This window comes from Castanea sativa, chromosome 11 (genome assembly GCF_040712315.1).
Source record: "Castanea sativa cultivar Marrone di Chiusa Pesio chromosome 11, ASM4071231v1".
NCBI lineage: Eukaryota > Viridiplantae > Streptophyta > Magnoliopsida > Fagales > Fagaceae > Castanea > Castanea sativa.
Genome location: NC_134023.1, coordinates 69,735,056 through 69,757,834, shown reverse-complemented (window position 1 = coordinate 69,757,834; position 22,779 = coordinate 69,735,056). Strand labels below are relative to the sequence as shown.

Genomic DNA, 22,779 nt, shown 5'->3' with positions numbered 1-22,779 from the left:
CACATGATCCTGGGCAGATGATTAAAAAGAAAGTTCATATTGGTCCTACAATAGATTTGAAACCCTTTGTCAGTGGTTCCTATGTAAGTTTTTTTCATTTCACGTTTTTTTGGTTGCATAATGGGCAAATATAATTCTACAAATGATCACATTTTCCCTGAGAAAAATCTTGCCTTTAGGACTGGAAATCCTGGGTTTTATCTGACAAATAACATGGTTATATGAATTAAATAAAGAACATGAAAAATTCTGCTTATGAACAGGGAAGTAATACCCTGGTTGCTTTGATGGAAGACCCAATTCTTGTATCTGCCTCAAATTCATTCAAGGCTATCCCAAAGAGGAAGTTCTCAATTTATGAAGGATCTGGCATGGAGGGATTAAGTAAATGACAAAGAATAATTGGGTTTATGTGTTCCAATTTGAATATGCAACTATTGAGTATTGGCCCTGCATTTGTTGATGATTGTGTTCTCAAAAAAAACCATTAAGATACTCCCATTTGGAATTTCAGATAGAAAATTGTAAAGTTTTATGAATTGATTACAATGTTGGAAATGTGTTATACAATAGTTGTCACTAGACAGATTACTATAGCGCCATTTAGCATTCTCATTTCCACCTTCCTTTTAATGTTAGTTTTGTCCCCTTTCATATGATAAGTTTGTTGGCACTGATGAAGCAACAACCTGTGTGTGCCTAGTTATTCACCACAAGCAAAATAGAATGTAAGAATTGATCGAATGTTGGTTCTTTGCTTCTGATTCTGTTTTCTTAAGTGTATGTGTGTGCCTAGTTATTCACCACAAGCAAAATGGAGTGTAAGAATTGATCGAATGTTGGTTCTTTGCTTCTGACTCTGTTTTCTTAAGTGCAGGACCTCAGTTGCTCATATGGATTCTCCAAATATTGTGGACATGGGACTCTCCCAGATGTCATCTCGTGTTATTGGTCACAATTTGGATGCTGAGTTGGATGTACTCTCTATTTCTCTATAGTTTTGGCTTCTCAACAATGCCATCTCCTTATTGATCTGAATTACTATTTCTCGGAGTGAAAAGACTGCATAATTAAATGAATGCAGGTGCATCTTGTTGGTGGTTTTGAAGACGTTTCACCAAATGTCTGGCTCAGGATCCTCTATATTATTGTTTATTTTCCAAAGATGTAGTTATCTGAGGGTTTGAATAATTGAAGTTGAGTGTGTTGAACTTTCTGTGCAATATGCTTACTCTAGCACTAGATCATAAAGCCAGGCACAGTTGGTTGGTGATTCCTTTCCATTGTGTACTAAAATTGTTAAAATTTTTTGCACATGACCAGAGCATTTTCATGTTCAGAATCTCTCCGTTCTTGGGCATAACACTAGAAGGGATTCCAAAGGGAATGCATACCCCATGGTGGAAATCATCCGGTTCGTAACCTTCGGAGTGGCCATGTTGAAATTAGTGCTCAGGTGTGTTTATTTTATTTAGCTCTTATCTATTAACTTTTTCTCTCTCTTAATAACATTTGAAATTTTCTCTGAGGAACAGTTAAATATGACATTGACGAATGGTTTTTTTTTCCCCAGTAATACTGATACATTAGTAATTTAAAACTAAGAATTCACAGTTTGTCAAAGTAATGTAATTCGTTTGTAAATTATATATACATATATATATATATATATATATATATTTTCTATGGGAGTGTTTTCACGATAAATTTATAAATTGGCAGAATCACAACTATGCAGTTGACCCTGCATCACTTCCTGAGGGTGTGGAAGTAACTCATGTCAATCTTAATGATGCAAGCTGTGCTGGTCTTGCCTACCCTGCACAAAACATCATGTCTCTTCAATATCACCCTGAAGCATCCCCAGGACCTCATGATTCAGATAATGGTAATGGACACCCTCTCTCTCTGTCTCTCTCTCTCACATGCACATATAGAATCAATTTTCACCCATTGGGAAGGTGCTCACATCATTTGTATTAGAGCATTCCTTAAGATATGTATTAAAGTCATGGCTAATGCAAATCTCAAAGAATTCCGGAGTCCATGGATGAGAGGAGCTGGTTTTGTGGATTTCCTTTTTAATTCTTCTTTGCAGCTTCTCTATGCCCATATTGTGAATTATGTTTATTTAGAACGTATGACATAACTTCCATCACAGTATTGACATAAGGTATTCTTGCTACAGCTTTTTAGGAATTCATAGAGCTGATGAAGCGAGGAAAAGAAAACACTCAAGCACACAGGGTGGCAGTTTAAGCAATCTTAGTAATGTCCATGAAGTTCACATCGGCTATTTTATGTGGAGGAGACTAGTGTTGTATTGTCAGTTTTGTTAATGTTTATAGGATTGGTAAAATAATTGACAATGTGCTAAATTGAACAAGCCATTGATGATTTTAGAAGAATGAATGATTTAAGACATGCTGATGCAGGCAGGGGTCAAATCTCAGTTTTATTTTGTTTTATTTATTTTTAAGTGGTAGGGGCAATTTTGTAATTTCATAATTTCTAGGATGGGCTGTGCTAGTCCATTAGTTTTTATTTTGGTTTCATTTGAGTTTAGTTATTTAGTTTAGGTTTAGTAAAAATGCCCAAGGAGTCCAAGTCCTAGTCTTATTGGGAGTTTAAAATAAAGTCATATTGGATAATAATAAAGTTTAGTCCAAGTCCTAGTCTTAGTTTTCTGTGTGTGTGTTGAAGGATGGAGAGAAAGAGAGAGAGAGAATTTATATGCCTCCCCTATGTTTGGTCACACTTCATTATGACCATTACTATTTACTTTGGCCCCTCCAATCTTGCAATTCTGGCTCTGTCCCTATACATGAAAGCACTACGACATAAACAGTTTATAACTTACGCAATTGTTGCTGCTACAGTGAAGTAATTGTGCTTGTGAGACCCATAATGGATAGGCATCTGCCTCCCTTTCCCATAATCATCTTTGTTTCCAGACCGTTGGTTTGCAAATTCTTGGAGGGAGAAACCACGCCATAACAGAACCCTTGGTTCCCTGTACTGCACAGCATACAAATTTTCTTCTTGCATTATTCACAATCTCACTCATGGGCAAGGGAATGGAAATTTTGGTGATTATATACAATTTTGGTGAGTATGTATTTCATGCATGTGCTTCTAACCTGAGGGCAGACCAGGTCATCAATGGTGAGTGCTGCTGCTGATGCAATGTTAATGGCCTTTTCTCCAATTGTAGTTGCATAAAAGGAAATTCTTCCTTGCCTCTGTTCTTCATAGAAAATAGAATCCATGGTTTGCAACGCAACCATGTCACTGTACATTTTTACAGCAATTTCCTCACTGACCTATAGCCCATAAAGGTCTGTTTTTTTGGATATATTTTTACAATGAAAAATATATTAAAACTGAATTACTTCATCTTGAGAGGGGAAAAAATTAAAGGTGGAATACCTGTTTAAATTTGCTGCTCATAATCACCTGCCCATTGTCATCAAGTACACGGTAGCAGTGTACCCGCTCCACAGGTGATTCAGATATGAGCCTCATCTCAGGGGTGAATGCAACCTTTCCTCCTGGGAAATCTAAGACCTGCAACAAAAAGGGACCAAAATGAGTATGAAAGACACACACACAATTTTAAAAAATAATGATAATATAAGAAGAAAGTGTAGTTTGGAATAAAAATAGAAGAAGAAAAAAATGCATGATGCTCTGTCTAGAGATTCAAGGGTACTTTTGAAGAAATTTCAGAATAAATTTTTTGCTGGCCTGCATACTGTCTTGTTAAGTCTGTGATGATGCTTATGCCTCTTATCTATACCCGTATTCAGCATTCTAAAATTCTAATTGCTTATTCACTTCTAATTGAAGAGTGGTACAGCCCGTACAGCTCTGCTTAGTAATCATTCCAACAATGGTCACCTTAAAAATGGATTAACAAACTCTCCATGACATTCCTTCAAATGGTATAACAAATATGGCGGTCATAAGAAGCCATTATTTCTCCATCTTGCTTCCAGAAATACTCAAATATATGCACATGTAATCATAATACAATTTTTTTCTTATTAATATTTTTTAAATTCATGCCATGGCACAATTTTGCTGAGTAAACATGAAAATTTTCATTTCATAACACATTTTTAATTTACCAAATTACTTGATAATAAAATTAGTGTAATATATATATATATATATATATATATATATATATATATATATATATATATGCGTAATAGCCTTGAAAATTCACCTTGTACTCATCATAAAGAATGCTTCCTTGAACCTTAAGACATCATTAGTGATAGGAGATGGACCAATGAAAACTAAAAAGTTATTTACTAATCTAAGTAGGTAAAAAAAAATGTCATCTTTAAGTGTAATGTATAATCTCTCTTACATACTTGACCATAAATGACGCAACCAAACTGCATCTTAGCCATGCATGATAAAACATTACACCAAATGTCAACAAAAAAGTTTAAGTTCTAGGAAGATGTAGAAAGCTTCACAATTTGTTGCACAATTATTATTATTTTTTTTTCAAAACTACTAGGAAACTCAAAAGTCCTGCAACCAGCGATTTATTTACATGTGTATTTCTTGACTTCTTCATTTTAAACAAAGTGCATTGCAGCTAAGCTGATAATTGAACCTTTTTTCTTTTTTAAATTTCTTGTTTGCTAAGTAAAAGGAGATGATGAATTTTTTATATTCAATAATTTACTTGGTACAAAATTAAAAATTAAATAGGACACGTGGCACAAAATTGAGAATCCAATTAAAATCTAATTGGATTTTCTCTAACCTTTAGCTATTAATATATATAGATATGGTAACCTTATTATATTTATTCTTAAATGAAAATTCATCTAGACTATATATTTATTCTTATGCTAAAATAGACAGAATGTTTTGCATGAGCTAATGTGAATGCTATCCACCTCATTACACGCACGCTGCACGTGCGATAAGACTTTTTTTTTTAATATAATTTTTCAATTTGAATGTATTTTTTATTAGTAAGGTTATACAAAAAATGATTTTTATAAAACTAAAATTTAGGATTTGAAATAAAGTAAACTGCTAGGTTTAGTGTATGCTAGTTTTTAGGAAAAAATTGTATCAAATGTACATGAGATACGTTTAGATAGAAAGTGTGCTACTTTTTAAGAAAAAAAAATTTATCTAATAGTTTTTTTAATAGCTTATTTTCTTTTTCTTTTTTTGAGAAAACCTATGATTTAAAACCAAATTAACCAATAGTTCTTTACTGTTAAATCTAGTATTTCTTGAAAAATGAGTCCATTAAAGGGATTCTAATGGCATGAAACTTAAGAAATGGATAAAATAGATTCAATCAGAGAAGACCTTTGAAAAATTCACATCTTTTATACTAGTGATTGTTTGTTCCCATGACAAATGCTAGCATTCTAGGTAGTGATGCATCAAAAAACCCCAATGATGAATTCTCACATGATACTCTAAGAATTCTATAAATCCAACTTTAATTCCTGTGGATAGAGTAAATTGCTTCCCCAGATAAACCAAAGAGCCAAAAGAAACTATGGACTAGAATTGAAGAGCTTAGCAATCAAATGTACTAAATAAACAAGTACAACATTGCATTGTACATATTCATAATAGGCCAAAAAAGAATCGATAGAAAGATATTTGTCTTCTTATGGGTATCTATCAAAATTATATTTTTATCTTCAAAGACAAATGAGGGTGAATGCCAGCCATTTAAGTTCACATATGAAAAAGATCTAATAGTGTAGAAATCTGTTAAGTATGATATTCTGTGAAAAATGCTAATATTATCATCCCATCAGCAATTGGACCATGGGCCTTACTTAACCCTTAAAAAAGTGATGGGCCACACTCAAGCCCATCAAGAGAAGTTTTGGACTGCCTCTTTTGTCTGCTTTTGATCATTGATGGGGAAACTCTGCATCGTTGTATCCCACAACACAACTACATGCTTTATAGTATTATGACCTCGCTATCATCGAAGAGCTCCAAAAGTCAAGAGAGCAGACTTTACTTAGACGAACGTTCTGAGGAGAGACAAGAGAGCAGACTTACTCTCATGTACATGCTGAAGCTGTTATTGGGAGGGAGGATGATAAGAAGGCTATTATTCAATCTCTGTTGGATTGTGTCAATTATGCTAAAGAGAATGTTTCGGTCATTCCGATGGTTGGAATCGGAGGCCTAGGAAAGACGACAATAGCTAAACTTGTCTTCAATGATGAACAAATCAAGAACCATTTTGAGATAAATTTGTGGGTTTGTGTGTCTGATAATTCTGATGGGAGAATAATTGTTGAGAAAACCCAGTGAAACCCACAAAACCCAGAGCGAGAGAGAGAGAGATGAAAAGGTATATATATTTGAACTTATTTTGCTGAAACTGAAAACTGAAAACTGAAAACACTGTAGCAAAATAATTTTTAAATGTGTGAATAGTACTGTGGGACCCATTTTTAATGAAAAAATTGCTGAAAAGTGAAATTTGTGGGACCCATGAACAGTGCATTTGTGCACTGTTCATGGCTGAATAGTCCAACCTTGCGGCTGGGTTAAAAAAAAAAAAAAAAAAAAAAAAGAGGAAGCAAAACGCGACGTGGAAACGCAGAAATTGTATCCAAACTCCACCATATTTGAACTTTTTAATTTTCATTTCAGATTTGAGAGGACAATTTTCTAGGAATAGTTGGTGCCGGGCGGGAGATGGAAATTTTGAGGGATCTTTTACCATGTATTGATTGATTCAATTTTATTTCTTACCTTTTACAAAAAATTATAATTTTTAGTCCTACGTTTTGATCATGATCAATTTGGTTATTATTATTATTTTTGAATTAATTTAATTAATTTGTTTCTTATTGTTGACGAAAAATGTCTATATGCCTATGAACTTAAAAGTTGAAACTTACCACCAAAAAAAAAAACAATTTCAAAGTTGACATAACTAATAAAATAATTAATAAATTATAAAAAATGTCATGTCAGCAGCTAAATTGAAATTTCAATTTTAAAAAGAGAAAGAGAAAAAAAATGTGGGACTTTGTTTTTCTTGTATCTTCGTACAGTTTCTCCACAATCAAACATAACCATCAAATTCTTCTTCTTTTTCTTTTTTTAACTTCTTGGAAAGGGTTGGATCTTTGTTGGTACACAATCTGGTCTTTAAAATTTAAAGCATCATTAAAATGACAAGGACGATACTAGTTTGACACTTCATAGAGGGTGTGATTTGGTTCTACCGGATTCTACATTGCAGGGTTAGTGGTGTTCATGGTGCAGTGTATTGCGGTTTTTACCATTTTTAGCACCGTACTTTGCGGTGTAATTTAGCCAAAATCATAACTGCACCGCACCGTATTTTTGTAGTCACATGTGCAGTACAGTTTAGAGTTTAGCTAAAACTATAACCGCAATGCAACTCATTTTTGTGGTTATATGTGCGGTGCAGTGTATAAGATGTGGTTTAAAACAGGTATAATTTTCAAATTTTGGGATTTTCCTGCCTAACCCAAAACTAATTTTTCCCTTTGTTTTGGGCCTGTTTTAAACTATTAAGCTAATTTTTCTATATTTTGGGTTGGTTTTCCTAATCAACACTTGCTAGAGTTATTATTTTTTTTTTTTTTGGAAAACTAAGGTTATTAAACTATTAATAATATATTTAATATTAAAAAAATAAACATATTAATATATAGAGGATGCGGCGTGATGCGGTTTTCTTATTATAAAATCGCAAACTGCACTGCATTGTACAGTGCAATGCACTGTGATTTGCGGTTCAGTGGGGTTATGTTATTTTGTGAGCAATTTTGGTACAAATTTTGTGGTTTGTGTGGTTTAATGAACACCCTTAAGCACAATGATTGATTCATTTATTGCATCATATCCAATGTAACCAGGAGTCATATCACTCACATTACAAAATACAATTTGGATCTATCATTAAAGGATCGGATTTAGTAGACATATTATAAATTAATCATAAACTAAGTAATTAATTGCTATTGGTTTTTCATTAAAAAAAATCTAATTTCTATTGGTTTATTAATGACTAATAAGATCCATTAAAAATTAAAATCTGATTTTTACGTAGGAGTATGGATAAAATAATTGGGCTGTTTGGCTATGATGAAGTTCAATTCATATTATGAATATTTTATATTTTCTTTTTCTTTTTAACTGGCAATAATTAGGGATGAATTGAAGATTTGAACTCAAAACAACATCACTAAATTATAAATTTGTTTACTGTGTTAGAAATATTTTTAACTATAAATTTTTTTACTGTATTAGAAACATTTTTAACACTAGAAGTAGAAGGTGATAAAAACAAAAAAAGAAGGAGATAAATGTTGTGTGCTTGCATGTCCATTATATCGTATTAGTGTGTAACTCCATACATATGCACGAGTATATTTAAAACCAATCATATATATATATACATACATACACATACACAATTTAAAATCTAATTGGATCCACTCTTCAGTTGAAGTATGATAAATGGGAGATACTATGCATCAAAGACATTTATGACCCGAAAAAGGAGAGGCGGGTTTGTGGGGTTGGATTAACGAAACTGATACTGAAGATGATGACTTGGCAAAGGGATGGGTATTTGTTCAGGCAATATCAATAATAATCCTATGTCAATTGACAATTTTTCTTGGTTTATTTCATAAAATACTTATTAAAAGAAATATTTTATAATTGGCGAACTAGTTGAGAGTTGAGATCCAAATGTTAAAAAAATGTTGGCTATGACATGTGGGAATAATATAAGGGAAATGTTAATGAATGACCTAAGGGCATTTGTTAATGAACAATTTTAAGAAAAAAAATTATGGGAAAAGAAAAAAAAAATTATGGGAAAAGAAAAAAACAATTCATGTTTTGACAGCTTTTTCTATTTCTTATAAAAGTGGTATCAAAACTTTTTTATAATAGTTTGTTAACAATTGTCTTTGAGCATTCGCTACACCCATAATATAATAAGAGTTCTCAAAATATAATATATATACACACACACACACACATACTAATACCACGTGCAAGCTCATGTGATACACTAGAGTTAATAATATACATATTATAGATATTTTGCAAGATAACATTTATTAAAAAAAAATTCATAATAAAATAAAATAAAATACAATGAGAAGAAATATTTAACTTCTATTCTTTTCCATGTTTTACAAGTGTTGTCTAACCTAGAACGTTATTGGGTTGCTAGGAGCTAGTGATATAAATTGTTAAAACTAGACATTCGTGCTTATGTGTGTCAACAACTCAGTGCAGGTTCATAATTACAAAAACCTAGCTACAAAATAATTCACAATTCTTAAATTAATAAAACAAAACTCTCAAAAGTTATATATACAGTTGTACACTCACACACTCAAAACTAATATCTTTTGAATACGTACATATTGTACAACCAAGTCTTAATTTTCCAATCAACTATCCATCATTCAATTATCACACACAACACAACTACCTTCATGTGTGTGGTGCATTAAAAATTTTTAAATTATTTTTATGAGTTATTCTTTTTTATTAATATTAAACTTGCTTGAGGAAACCATAGAACTTGTAGATGATCCAATACTTTGGAAAATGATTTCTATATTCACATGACGAACTAAGTTACAGAGATTCTGTCATATATATACTGAACAGAGTAAGAGGAAAAGATACAAACTAACAAACTTACAAGAAACCAATTAAAACAAACACATGTCACCAACACTAATGCTAATATAATCATAAGTAGAATGACTTTTAGCTTATCATTTTATTCATACTAGCATATAAAACAACTATCATTCTTCACTATAATGTGCATCTTCAATGCTTCTATTCTTGACCTTAGCTTTTTTTCAACCTTCAATATTTCAATAATAGGAATAGCGGGTTTTGAAATCATCATTAAAAAAAATTATAATAGAATATCATTTTTACAGTCAAATGTGAAAGACACCCTTGTAAAAAAAAAGATAGTGAAAGAGGCATATAGCTTAAATAAGGGAGTCAATACCATACCGGATGCCATCTTAGTTTAGTTAAGAAAATGAAATATTTCGGTACTGGTTAACACTTGTGTACTATTTCGAAATTATCGCTAATATATATATATATATATATATTCATTATTCAAAACCTATAAAATTTATTACAAATATTTAAAATGATAATTTACATGTATGATTTAACATGTGAACCTTGTGATTAAAGTGTCAGCTCATTAATAATAAATAAAAGAAAATACTTAGATAATTCTTAAAAGAAAATATTTAAGGGCCATTTGGTAATATTGTTTTAGTAATGTTATTTTTATTTTTAAGAAATACATGTGGGTAAAAAAAAATATAAAAATACGTGTAATATTATTTAGGGCCCGTTTGGCAGGATAGTTTTAATACATTTTAAATAACATTACACACATTTTCATACACATTTTCACTCACATATATATCAAAAATATTCAAATAACATAGCTTAAATTATTCTCTCAAACACCCATTTAAAAACTGAAAAAATATGTTCAAACTTTTATAAAACAACTCCATTTCTCTTATAATAATAATAATAATAATAACAACGATACAAGTTTGTAGTTGTAGATGCTGATCACTTGTATCCTTTTAGCAAAAGTAATACAAGTTTGAATTGTGAAATGCCTTGAAAACCTGTGTCAGAAGCCTTTGAAACTTGTGTCTCTTAATATTAAAATAATATAAAAATCTATTTGAAATTTAAAGTTGACCAAGTTCATGTGGGTAATGTCAGGCCACACTGGCAAAATTTTTCAAATAACTATAAAAATCAAACTATATCATTAGTTAGCCAAAGTTTGAAACAAATTTGGTATCTAACAATTCGAGTCCTTTGAACTCGATTTTGGAATGCTAAATCGAGGGTAATAAACTCGATTTCAAGGTCGTTTGTAGCTGATGTGGACAGGGAGTCCACGTCGGCATAAAACTCGAGTCCAGAGGACTCGAGTTCTGTCAAATAGAAATCGAGTCCTTAGGACTCGATTTCATTTTGTTTCAGAAATTTACGTTCTATTCAGCAACTGAGCGTTGTTCCAAAAACCAACTTGGTGTTCTTCCAAGCCAAGCCCCAAAAACCGAGTGTTGTTTCAGCAACTCTCCACTTCCAAGCCCCAAAAACTCGTGAACTAATCAAATCCAAAACGAATCAAACCCACTCTCCACTCGGTGTTCTTCGATGTTTTGTTCTCTGGATTTCTTCTTCGGCGTTTTGATCGGATTTATGGGTTTTGATTTCTTCTTCTTCGGCGCATGGGTTTTGATTTCTTCATCTCTGGTTCTTCAGCGTTTTCTTCTTCAGCGATTTCTGGGTTTTGATTTCTTCGGCGCATGGGTTTTGATTTCTGGGTTTTGATTTCTTCTTCTTCTTCGACGCATGGGTTTTGATTTCTTCATCTCTGGTTCTTCAACGTTTTCTTCTTCAGCGATGTCTGGGTTTAGGTGATACGAAATCGAGTCCTACGGACTCGATTTCTATTTGACAGAACTCGAGTTCGTAGAACTCGATTTCTATGCCGACGTGGACCAGGTGTCCACATCAGCTCCGAATGAGGTTGAAATCGAGATCTGTGCACTCGATTTAGCATTCCAAAATCGAGTCTAAGGGACTCGATTTGTTATATACCAAATTTGTTTCAAACTTTGGCTAACTAATGATATAGTTTGATTTTTATAGTTATTTGAAAAATTTTGCCCACACTCCCACACTTAACAAAAGGTAAAGTCTCTTATTTGATAAAACCAAAAAGCAAAGAAAGTTAAAACAAACATTAGTCAAAAAAGAAGAAAAACAGAAGTGGAGCAAGTTTGGACGAAAGATGAAGAAGAAAAAAACCAAAGACAAAGATGAAATGGAGAATGATCGGCAAAGTGGCGTTGCTGCTAGAAAAGTGGAAGCGACTGCAAGGTATGGGTATCTTTGTGTTTTTTTTTTTGTTGAAAAAATGATTCTATTAAAGAGATCTGGTATGAGATTTGGACCTTTCTCATACTTAAGCAGAGAAGACCTTAGAAAAATGCATTTTTTGTGCTCATGATAAATGCCAGCATGCTAGGTAGTCACGCATCAAAAAATCCTTAATGATGACTTCTCACATGAAACGGTAAGAATTCTAGAGATCCAACTTTAATTCCTACGGATAGGGTTAATTGATTGAAAGAGCTTAGTATTGAAGGTACTAAATAAAAAAATACAACATTGCATTGTACGTGTTATTAATAGCCCAAAAAAGATGCGATGAATATATAAATTGTAGTAAGATTTTTGTTTTCCTATCACAATCCATAGATATTATATTTTTATCCTCAAAGTGTCTTTGAGGATGAATAATACCAGCTATATTTTAAGTTCACATATGAAAAAATATTTATATAATAATCCCAGCTGCAAACTCTTTCACCACAGAAGAAAGTTGATATTCTGTGAAAAAGGCTATTATTTATAATCCCATCAGCAATTTAAAAAAAAAAAAAAGTCATGGGCCGCAATCAAAGCCCATCAACAGAAGTTTTGGACTAGGCTTTTGCAAGCCCTTCCTGAATCAACTCTAGGTGGCCTTGCGAATTCCAACAACCTAGTATGAACACGGTTGTCTTTCGGTGCAGTGGGGACCCTTGGTGTTTTGTCCGCTTTTAATTATTGATGCAAGTTAGGAACTTAATAATATGCCGGTTGCTCTTAAAGTATTAATTAATAATTTATTTTAAAAAAATTTTAACATTACTTTTATGAAAAATAAAAAATATTGTCAAAATATTAATTAAATTTTTTTAAATGAATTATTAACTAATATTTTAAGGACATTCGTTAGCATTTCTCTAATAATATTTGTGTTTTGTCTGCTTTTGATTATTGATGCAAGTTGGGGAACTATGTATATTTTTTTCATTTTTCAGAAGACGTTTGATAACGTTGTTTTAGTAACATTATTTGTATTTTTTAAAAATATGTGTGAGTAAAAAAATGTGTAAAAATATGCTTAAATACAATTATCAAATAGTATTATTATAACTAATTAACAGCTCACCGTCGTGGAAGCACTCAAAAAGCATATTCCCATGAAATCATCGTCCCCGTCCCCATCTCAGCCATGGGCCTTACTTAACCCTTAAAAAGGTCGTAGGCCTCACTGAAGCCCATCAAGATAAGTTTTAGACTAAGCTTTTTCCCTTCCCGAATCAACTCCAGTTAGTGGGCCTTGAAATTTAAGGCTACCTAGCTAGTATATATCAACAAGAACAGTATATAATTTATGGGTTTTTAAAAAGAAAGATAGAAGTTAAAAACTACACTAGTGCATGTGTATCTGACAATTGATGAAGGTTGCTTTAATAATGGCCAAGAGTGGAAAGGAAAACACTTGTGGTCCACACGGTTTTCCTTAAATCATTGTTGCAAGTTGGGGAACTATGCTTGTTTTCTTCGCATCTCCTGGTACCCCACAACAACACTTTTTACTTTCATCCAAGCACTCAAAAAGTATGGTCTTTGTCTATTATTCCACCTGAATAGTCCATTCCCACCCACTACCACAGATTGTTCTGGTTTTCCTCTTACTCTTCCCCTCCATTTCTCTGTTCTCACAAAGCAGAATTAGCATTCATTCAATTCTCTCTAATTCAAGAAATGGCGGAATGAGTTCTTTATTTCAAATTTGACTAAGGAGTCTTTATTTCTCTTTGATTTGGATAGTTAGCCGGCCCTTGAATTAGTATTTTAACACACAAAACTTTGATACGTCATATATATAGAGATTTAAGAAGTCTTGTAGAGTGCTGGTTATTAACTTGTTATGGAAAGAAACGTTCGTGTGTTTATTTGGTGTTTGGGTTATGTAAGAGTCTCTTTGTGTACCTTATAATCTTAGTATATCTTTGTGTTTTTTATATATATACGATTATTTATTACATTTTTTCCCTACTTTGTATTGTTAACATAAGACGGAAAAAATAGAATGATGGTCTATGTGGAAGCAAGTGGAAGTTGAAACAAAATTTACGTAGTTGTGACAGTCTATTTTTATAATAGAAACATTTTAAAGACTATATTTTTTTCTATTTATAATTATATATACAATGACTCATAAGTAAGGTATACCCTAAATATAGGAGCTAACTTTAGGCTAACCCTATACTAACATGTACGTACAATATATTTTGACCTCTTGGCCTACAACATATCTATACACTCACATTATCTTTAACATGTATAAACCACTAAAATTAACTATGCTGACAACAAATTGGTATCAAGGATTCCAATATTTTAACAAAATATTTTTACATTTCATTAATTTTTCTTCTTTAATACGAGTGTCTGAAAATTGGCATAAAAAATTGAGATAATTGAAACATTGGCCAGGCTCGAGGCTAGTCTATTGGTGCTTCTGTTATAGATTATTCTCCATTTAGGTTTTTCTACTATACATAAGGCATTTCTTATTCTATGCAAATCCAGCATGTAAATACAAAACATTTTGTTGGCATTGATGTATTATAATCTAAGTGACAACCATCACCTTAAAAAGTTGGTTTCCTATGTTGTATTGTAATTTGTATCTTTGTGGATCATGGAGGTTAAGATTGTTGTTTAAAAAAAAAATGGGGCTGTTATAGGAAATTTTTTTGTCCAATGACTCCAATTGATGTTACTAATTATTTTCTAAAAACAACATGTTGTTTTTCCAATTAGAACTCTTCAACTGAATGATAAAAAAAAAAAATTTATATCCTATTATATCCCAAATAAAACAATAACTTCAAAATTACTATATTATATATTTTTTTTTTGGAGTTAAAAACAGCAGAAAATATTTTTTTTTTAGAAAAAAAAAAACGAAGAATATACAACAGGAGCAACAAAATGCTCAGCACAGGGACGAAATATGACATAAAATGATACATGGGCCAGGCTTGTAGGTTCTTTGTGGATCATGGACTCAAATTTGCTGAGGAAATTCTTGACCTTCGGCTCAGTTGGTAGAATTGGTATTAGTTTTGGGCTTTGATTATACATACTTTGACAAGTCTTTGTTTAAGAAAATAACTTTGTCGACTGATTTTAATGAGCCCAGAGTTTGGATTTTGGATCAAGTTATTTCTCTCAGAGGTCCAGAAAAAATAAACCACTTTTTTTGAAGGGCTAGTGTTATTGATCATAACAACACGTACTCTATATATCTCTATGGCTAGCCTCCAAAAGTTAATACGTGATCAATCTTTAAAACAAAATTATTTACCTACTACAAATAAAATAAAAAAAATTTAATACATGCTTTTAGGGTATATGTTAGTTAAATATTTTAAGAAAATTTTTATTGAGAATTGAAAAGTTGTCAAACATTTTGATAACTTTTTAAATTTCTGATAAAATTTTTCCTAAAATAGATAAATAAAAAAAATACTGAAATTGCATATAGACATCCACTTGAGTTTGAAAACATTTTATGTCATTTGCCTTGCAATAAAAACTATAAATGTTTCATGTAAGCCTAGTGGTGGTGGTGTTGGTGGCAATGGCAACAATGAAGGTGGTATATTGGTGGTGGTGCGATAGTGGCAATAAAGACGATAATGATGACAATAGTGGTGATGGTGGTGGTAGCAATAGTGATGGTGTTAGTGGTATAAAGGAAAGAAGAAAAACTTTTTCTACCTTCTAAAAGTGGAAAACAAAATTTTGATTTCTTTTGTTGTTGATTGCAAAAGGTGTTTTCATTAACTTTTCTTTTTTGTTGTGTCAAATACGAAATTAATAGGATTCAAAACTCCACACATTAATAATTTCTAGTAATTTCTAAACAAAATCTGATCAAACATTTGGTATTTATCAATTTACCAAAGCTATTTGATCATCACTTCTACGACACCATCACTATTATATATCTTGGTATGAAAAACGGAGGCTACAAGTTCTTATTTATGACAATTATGGCACACACAGTAAATACTAATTAATTCTGTTAATGGTTTAATGCAACAAAAAGCGAAAATCGATACCATAAAATATTGAATTAAATTAAAAATTAAAATAAGGTTGAGCAATGGCCTTCGGCTAAAGTGCTAAACACACTGTACAAGACAACTCAATTTCCAACCTTTCATTATTTTTTTATTTTTTATTTTTTCCTCACCACCAAACACATATTACTTTCTTCTCCTCAATTTCTACACTTTCGAATTTCTTCATCAGATCTTCATCTACATTTTTATCACTTTATGACTTTTGTCTTCCATCTTGTTGTAACTTCTCCGTGTCTTCTACTAATACTAGTGCCTCCTCCAGTTCTCACTTTCAAATTTCTCAATATAAGTACCTTTGTTCATTTATTTTATTTTCATTTTTTTCTTTTGAGGTTTTATTTTCTGTCATTTTTTTCTATTATAAATGCTAGCATGTTAGGTAGTCATGCATAAATCTAAAAAAAAAAAAAAAACCCAATCATGAATTCTAACATCATACACTAAGAATTCTATAAATCCAACTTTTAATCATGTGGATAGGAATAATTACTCTCTCGGATCAACCATAGAGCCAAAAGAAATCATGGACTAGAATTGAAGAGCTTAGCAATAGGATGTATTAAATAAATAAGTATAATATTGTATTGTACATATTCATAATAGGCCAAAAAATGCATGATAGATATATAAATTGCTGTCTTCTTATCACTTTCCTTTCAAAATTATATTTTTATCGTCAAAGACAAAAACTCAGTTGTAAACTCTTTCACTAGAGTAGAAAGCTGATATTTAGTGAAAAATGCTAATTTTCATAGGCTGCATTTAAAGCCCATCAGCAATTTGACCATCGGCAACTCCAAGTTGGGAAATTGTGCATTTTTTTCGTTCTTGTGTCCAGAACCACGTGCATTATAGTATTATACTAGGAGTCACTGTCTTCGAAGCAGTCAAAAGAGTCATGCATCAAAAATTGCTTTGAGGCCAAGTATACCCTCAAGTCAATCAAAAAATTGCAATTTTGTGCAATTATTTTTAATATGGAATGAATAATTCATCCACTACTCTGAAGTTTATCATCTGATCTAGAATTTTCTTCTCAAAAAATCTAATATAGAATTTCAGGATCCAAACAGATAATTCTTGTAATATGAAATAAAAATAATAAAAAAAATTTAAGAGTTTTGGTAGATATATTATGGCCCAAGTGGACCCCAAATCACTTATAGAGCTCTATATTTATAGAACAAACGTATTAACCTCAAGTTATTCTATGTTTAGCCTACTAATTTAAGATTAGTCAAATATTCTTTAGTATATGAACTCTTATTATAACACAAGTACTTAATATGTAGCTATTCAAAAGCTTTCTCACTATAGAAGTCCACTATTAGTCAATTCTTGACTATAGCTTTTTTTTTTAACCTTTGATATCTATACAAATAATAATAGGTAAAATAGAGAGAAAATTCAATTAAATTTCAAATTATGATTCAATTAGAGTCTAATTTTGTGCCACATGTTTCATTTAATCTAAATTTTAGAATTTTGTGTCAAGTGAGTTAACTTAGTGCAAATAAATTAAATATCAATTAAAGTTTAATTTTGCGTCACGTGTTCCATTTAATCTAAATTTTTAAATTTTTGTGTAAAATTAGTTAATTTAGTGTAGAAAACGAGGAGTCTGATATAATAAACCATAAAAAACGTAATCATATAATTAAAAAAATTCTAATTTATAAGTCATTTATATATATATAGCAAAAGCAGAGGAAAAATATAATTAAATTCTAAATTGAAGTCTACTTTTGTGCTACGTGTCTCATCTAATTTTTAAAAGTTTGTGTCAAGTGAATTATTAGGTGCAAAAATCAAAAGATCTAAATTCAATTAGATTTTAAATTGAATTTTAATTGAAATTCAATTTTGCATCATAAGCCCCATTAGATTTATTAATTATTGTGGCAAGTGAATTATTAGAGACAAAAATTGAAGAGTTTAAATCCAATTAGATTTTAATCATAAATAAAAAAATATAATAAATATATAATTGTAATTATTTTTAAATGTACCGTGCATATACACTGAATTACACACTAGTTCCAATAATAAGAAGATCGGGTTTTGAAACAGACATTAAAAAAATTATTATAACAGAATTTCATTTTTAGAGTTAAATGTGAAAGATACCCTTATGCAAATTAAACAAACAGTTCTTTCATATTAAATCTAATAATGTATATTTTATTTCGTTCGCCTAGTTGGATTCCACTGCATTAATATTGTATGTTATACTAAGAGGGTGTTTGGATTCAGCTTAAAGTTTGTTTGTTTTTTTTTTTTCACTGTTGCGGGAACAAGCGTGCAGTGCGCACACTGTGCGTGTACTGTACGCGCACTGTTTATATATTTTTTAACAATTTTTTTATTAAAAATAAGTCTTATAATATTATTTACATATTTAAAAATTATTTTGTTATAATATTTTAATTTTTAATTTTTAATTTTCAATAATAAATTCTATCTACGGACCTTAAGAACTTACTGTCATCGATGCACTCAAACAGTTTGTGCCAACACGGTTTTCATTTGGTGTACGGGTGGGGAGCTAATATTATACAAGTTGGGGAACTGTGCAAATTTCGTTCTTGTGTTCCGCAACCACGTGCATTATAGTATTATTATACTAGTACTTAGACCTCACTGTCTTCAAAGCAGTCAAAAGAGTCAAACCGCAAACTCCATCCCTTATCACAGATCACAGATCCTACTGCTCTTACTTTCTCTTACTCTTACTCTTACCCTCCGGTTCTCAGTTCACACAAAGACAGCATTAGCATTCATTTCAATACTCTCTAATTCAAGAAATGGCGGAAGGAGTTCTGTTCGACGTTGCTAAGGGAATCATTGGGACAGCGGGCAAGCTAGCACTACAAGAGGTTGCGCTCATCTGGGGTGTCAAAGACGAGATCAACAAACTCAAGGAGACAGTTTCCAAAATCAGTGCTGTGATTTTGGATGCAGAGGCGAAGCAACACGGCAGTGAAGTGATCAAAGAGTGGCTGAAGAGGCTGAAGGATGCCATGTGTGATGCGGATGACTTGCTGGATGAAATCTCCACTGAGGCCTTAGGACGGGAAGTGATGACCCGGGACAAGAAGGCCAAAGAGGTACGCATCTTCTTTTCTAAATCTAATCACCTTGCATATGGTGTTAGAATGGGTCATAAGGTTAAGGCCATGAGGGAGAGGTTTGATGCGATTGCAACTGATAGCAAGATGCTTGAGCTTGCTATAGCTGCGGACAGGCAGTTTCAGTTGGAAGAACGTTGTGAGGAGAGACAAGTCAGGTATAAGGCAAGACAACAGACTCATTCCCTTGCAAGTGCTGAAGATTTTATTGGGAGGGAGGAGGATAAGAAGGCCATCATTGGATCTCTGTTGGATCCCAATGTCAAGGAGAATGTTTCTGTCCTTCCAATAGTTGGTATCGGTGGACTAGGAAAGACCACAGTTGCTCAACATGTCTTCAATGATAAAGAACTCAAAGACCATTTTGAGCCAAAAGTGTGGGTGTGTGTCTCTGAGAATTTTGATGTGAAAATAATTGTTCAGAAAATCTTGGAGTGCATAAAAAAAAAGAAACCAGAAAAAGACCTTGAAATGAACACGTTAGTCAATGATGTTCATAAGGAAATTAATGGAAAAAGATACTTGATTGTGTTGGATGATGTGTGGAATGAGGAACGTGAAAAGTGGTTTAGCTTGAAAAAAATTTTGATGGGTGGCGCAAGAGGCAGTAGAATAGTAGTGACTACACGTAGTCAAATAGTGGCAAAGATTTCACAACCTGTTCAACCACATGTGTTACAGGGTTTAGATAAACAACATGCTTGGTCTTTATTTATGAAGATAGCGTTCAACGAGGGGCAAGAACCAAAGAATGCAAGTTTTGTAAATATTGTGGAGGAGATTTTGAAGAAATGTGCAGGGATTCCGCTTGCTATAAGAACAATAGGAGGTCTGGTAAATTCTAAAAAATTCGAATTAGAGTGGTTATCATTCATCAACAATGAACTTTCAAATATACCTCAGAATGAAGATGACATTTTACCAACACTAAAGTTGAGTTACACTCATCTCCCGTCACACTTGAAGCAATACTTTGCTTATTGTAGTCTATTTTCAAAGGATTACGAGATTGACAAATCAAGTTTGATTAATATGTGGATGGCGCAAGGGTTTATCACGTTGTATGATGAAAAACAATGCCCAGAAGTTGTTGGTCATGAGTATTTTATAGATTTACTTTGGAGATCATTCTTTCAAGAAGTTGAAAAAGATGAACTTGACAATATTTCAAAATTCAAAATACATGATCTCATGCATGATATAGCAATACAAGTAACAGGCTCAGAGGGCACCACCATTGATTCAAAAGAGAAAAACATTGATGAGAAAACTCGGCATGTGTCATTTGGGGATATGTTGCACTCATCATTGGAGATTCCGATCTCATTATTCAAAGCAAGAAGGATAAGAACATTTCTTTTGCCATGTCAACTAGGGTATGTTGATTCAAATTTGGACAGTTCAACTTTTAGTGAAATTATTGCAAGTTTTAAGTTGATACGCTTGTTGGATTTGCATAAAATGGGGATTAAAACAATTCCAGGTTCTATAAAAAAGTTGAAGCATCTAAGATATCTTGATCTTTCTGATAATGAACACATTGAGATGTTTCCTAACTCTATTGTCAAGTTGTACAATTTGCAAACACTTAAGCTCTCTTGGTGTAGAAACCTTAAAGAAATGCCTAGAGATATTAACAAATTAGTCAACCTCAGGTTCCTTGAGATTGATGGGTGTTGGGATTTGACTCATATGCCAAATGGACTGGGCCAATTGACTAATTTACGGACATTGTCAACATTTGTGATGAATGAGGGTAGGATCGATTCAGTGCCTAGGAGTTATGGTGGATTGAAGGAACTTAACAAGCTAAATGAGCTAAGAGGAAATCTCTCAATTGAAAATCTCAAACAAGTAAAAGATGCTGCATTAGAGTATAAGGATGCAAATTTAAAAGAGAAACAACGTCTTGATAGTTTGGACTTAAAATGGGTAGAAGTAGACATCGATGAGACGGGTGTTGGTTGTGACATGTCAGTGGAAGCCTTGCAACCACATATAAATCTCAAAGTATTGAGTTTAAATCGGTAGGGGGGAGTGATATTTCCACTTTGGCTTGAGACGCTCACAAATCTTGTCCAATTTAAATTATATTTATGTAAAAAATGCCAATATCTTCCACCGTTGGACCAATTTCCTTCTCTCAAAATTATTAATTTGAAAGGATTGGATTGTTTAGAGCACATATCAGATTCAGAGAGAGATAACAGTGATTCTTTATTCTACCCATCTTTGGAGAAACTCTATATTTGGGAATGCCCTAATTTAAAGGGATGGTGGCAGAGAAGGAGAGATTCTCTTCCTTCATTTCCTCGTCTTTCCGACTTAGATATTAGGGATTGCCCTCAGCTGACTTCCTTTCCTTTGTTTCCATATCTCGAAACGTTGTGGCTAAGTAATTGTAGCTTGAACTTGAAGCAGTCATTGGAGAGGATGATGATAAACAACAAGACTTCTTCAGGGAATCTACCATCAATCGCTTCTTCTTCTTCTTCTTCTACAATTGTTGCCCCTCTCTCCAAATTAAGTTACATGTATATAGATAACACAGAAGAAGCTTTGCCAGAGGAGTGCCTACCAAATCTCATTTCTCTCCGTACTCTACATCTAATCAAATGTCCTCTTCCTCAAGGCATGCGATATCTTACGGCACTTCAACATCTGAGTGTTGGGAATTCTGAGGTGGTTGATATATCCAATGATTGGGATGAGACGGAATGGCAAGGACTTAGGACCCTTCCCTCTTTGACATTCTATGAACTTCCGAAGTTGGTCTCTCTCCCAATGGGACTTCAATATGTCAGCTCTCTACAAAATCTCAAAATTTGGCACTGTCCTAGTTTGATAGCCATACCGGAGTGGATCTGCAAACTTATATCTCTTCAATCACTTCATATTTGGGATTGCCCTAAATTGGAATCATTGCCAGAAGGAATCGGTGCCCTTACCTCTTTGCAAACACTAGACATTAGAGAATGTCCCATCTTACTGAAAAGATGCAAGAAGCAAATCGGGGAAGATTGGCATAAAATTTCTCACATTCCCAATTTGGAAGGAGATTTGTCTCGGCAAGAAGAAGAGCCAGGTATATAAAAGTCACCATTTTACTCCCAACCTTCGATTAAAAAAAAAAAAAAAAATTCCAAAAGCCCAATTCTTCTTCTCCGTTGTTCTCTCTCAACGTCCGTATTTCTTGGTGATTAAATTTCAGATGAAGAAGAACCAAATGAAGAAGCAAAGAAACCTGCTCGTCAGAATTGGGACTTAATTAAAGCTTTTGGGTGCTGCAATTGTTCAACAACTCAACAACTCCCTCACTGGTACTATCTCCTTTCTATTCTTTTCCTTTTCCCTTTATCTAATTTCTTACATTTCAATAAATTTCATCTTTTTATTTTCAACCGGGTTGATGTGGTGATGTACTTGATGTGCTTCGTTATCCATTGTGTAAACAGAGTCAAAATTGGAGAATTGAACTGGGTAACCATGGCATAGGAATCAGCTTATTCTATAGGTATTTTGTTGCTTTAATTCCTTTTTATATTTATAAGCTTCCAGTTTTT

The 22,779-nt window shown here is 32.6% G+C and overlaps 1 protein-coding gene and 1 long non-coding RNA gene across 2 annotated transcripts; both read left to right on the top strand.

The window, feature by feature from the left end:
• Positions 1-1,204: 1,204 nt before the first annotated feature.
• On the top strand, positions 1,205-2,467 carry LOC142615698 (uncharacterized). Its single transcript, XR_012840830.1, has 3 exons — positions 1,205-1,456; positions 1,723-1,888; positions 2,189-2,467. It is a non-coding gene; the product is annotated as an uncharacterized LOC142615698 (long non-coding RNA).
• A 16,384-nt stretch (positions 2,468-18,851) lies between these two features.
• Positions 18,852-22,736, top strand: LOC142615694 (putative disease resistance protein RGA1). The gene is made up of 3 exons (XM_075788452.1): positions 18,852-22,301; positions 22,428-22,536; positions 22,672-22,736. The coding sequence occupies exon 1, from the start codon at positions 18,893-18,895 to the stop codon at positions 21,245-21,247; it is 2,355 nt and encodes a 784-aa protein (XP_075644567.1). The 5' UTR covers positions 18,852-18,892; the 3' UTR covers positions 21,248-22,301; positions 22,428-22,536; positions 22,672-22,736.
• Positions 22,737-22,779: the final 43 nt, after the last annotated feature.

Bases quoted from the DNA above. Each gene is read 5' to 3' on its own strand.
- LOC142615694 (XM_075788452.1), top strand. From the start codon at position 18,893: ATGGCGGAAGGAGTTCTGTTCGACGTTGCTAAGGGAATCATTGGGACA.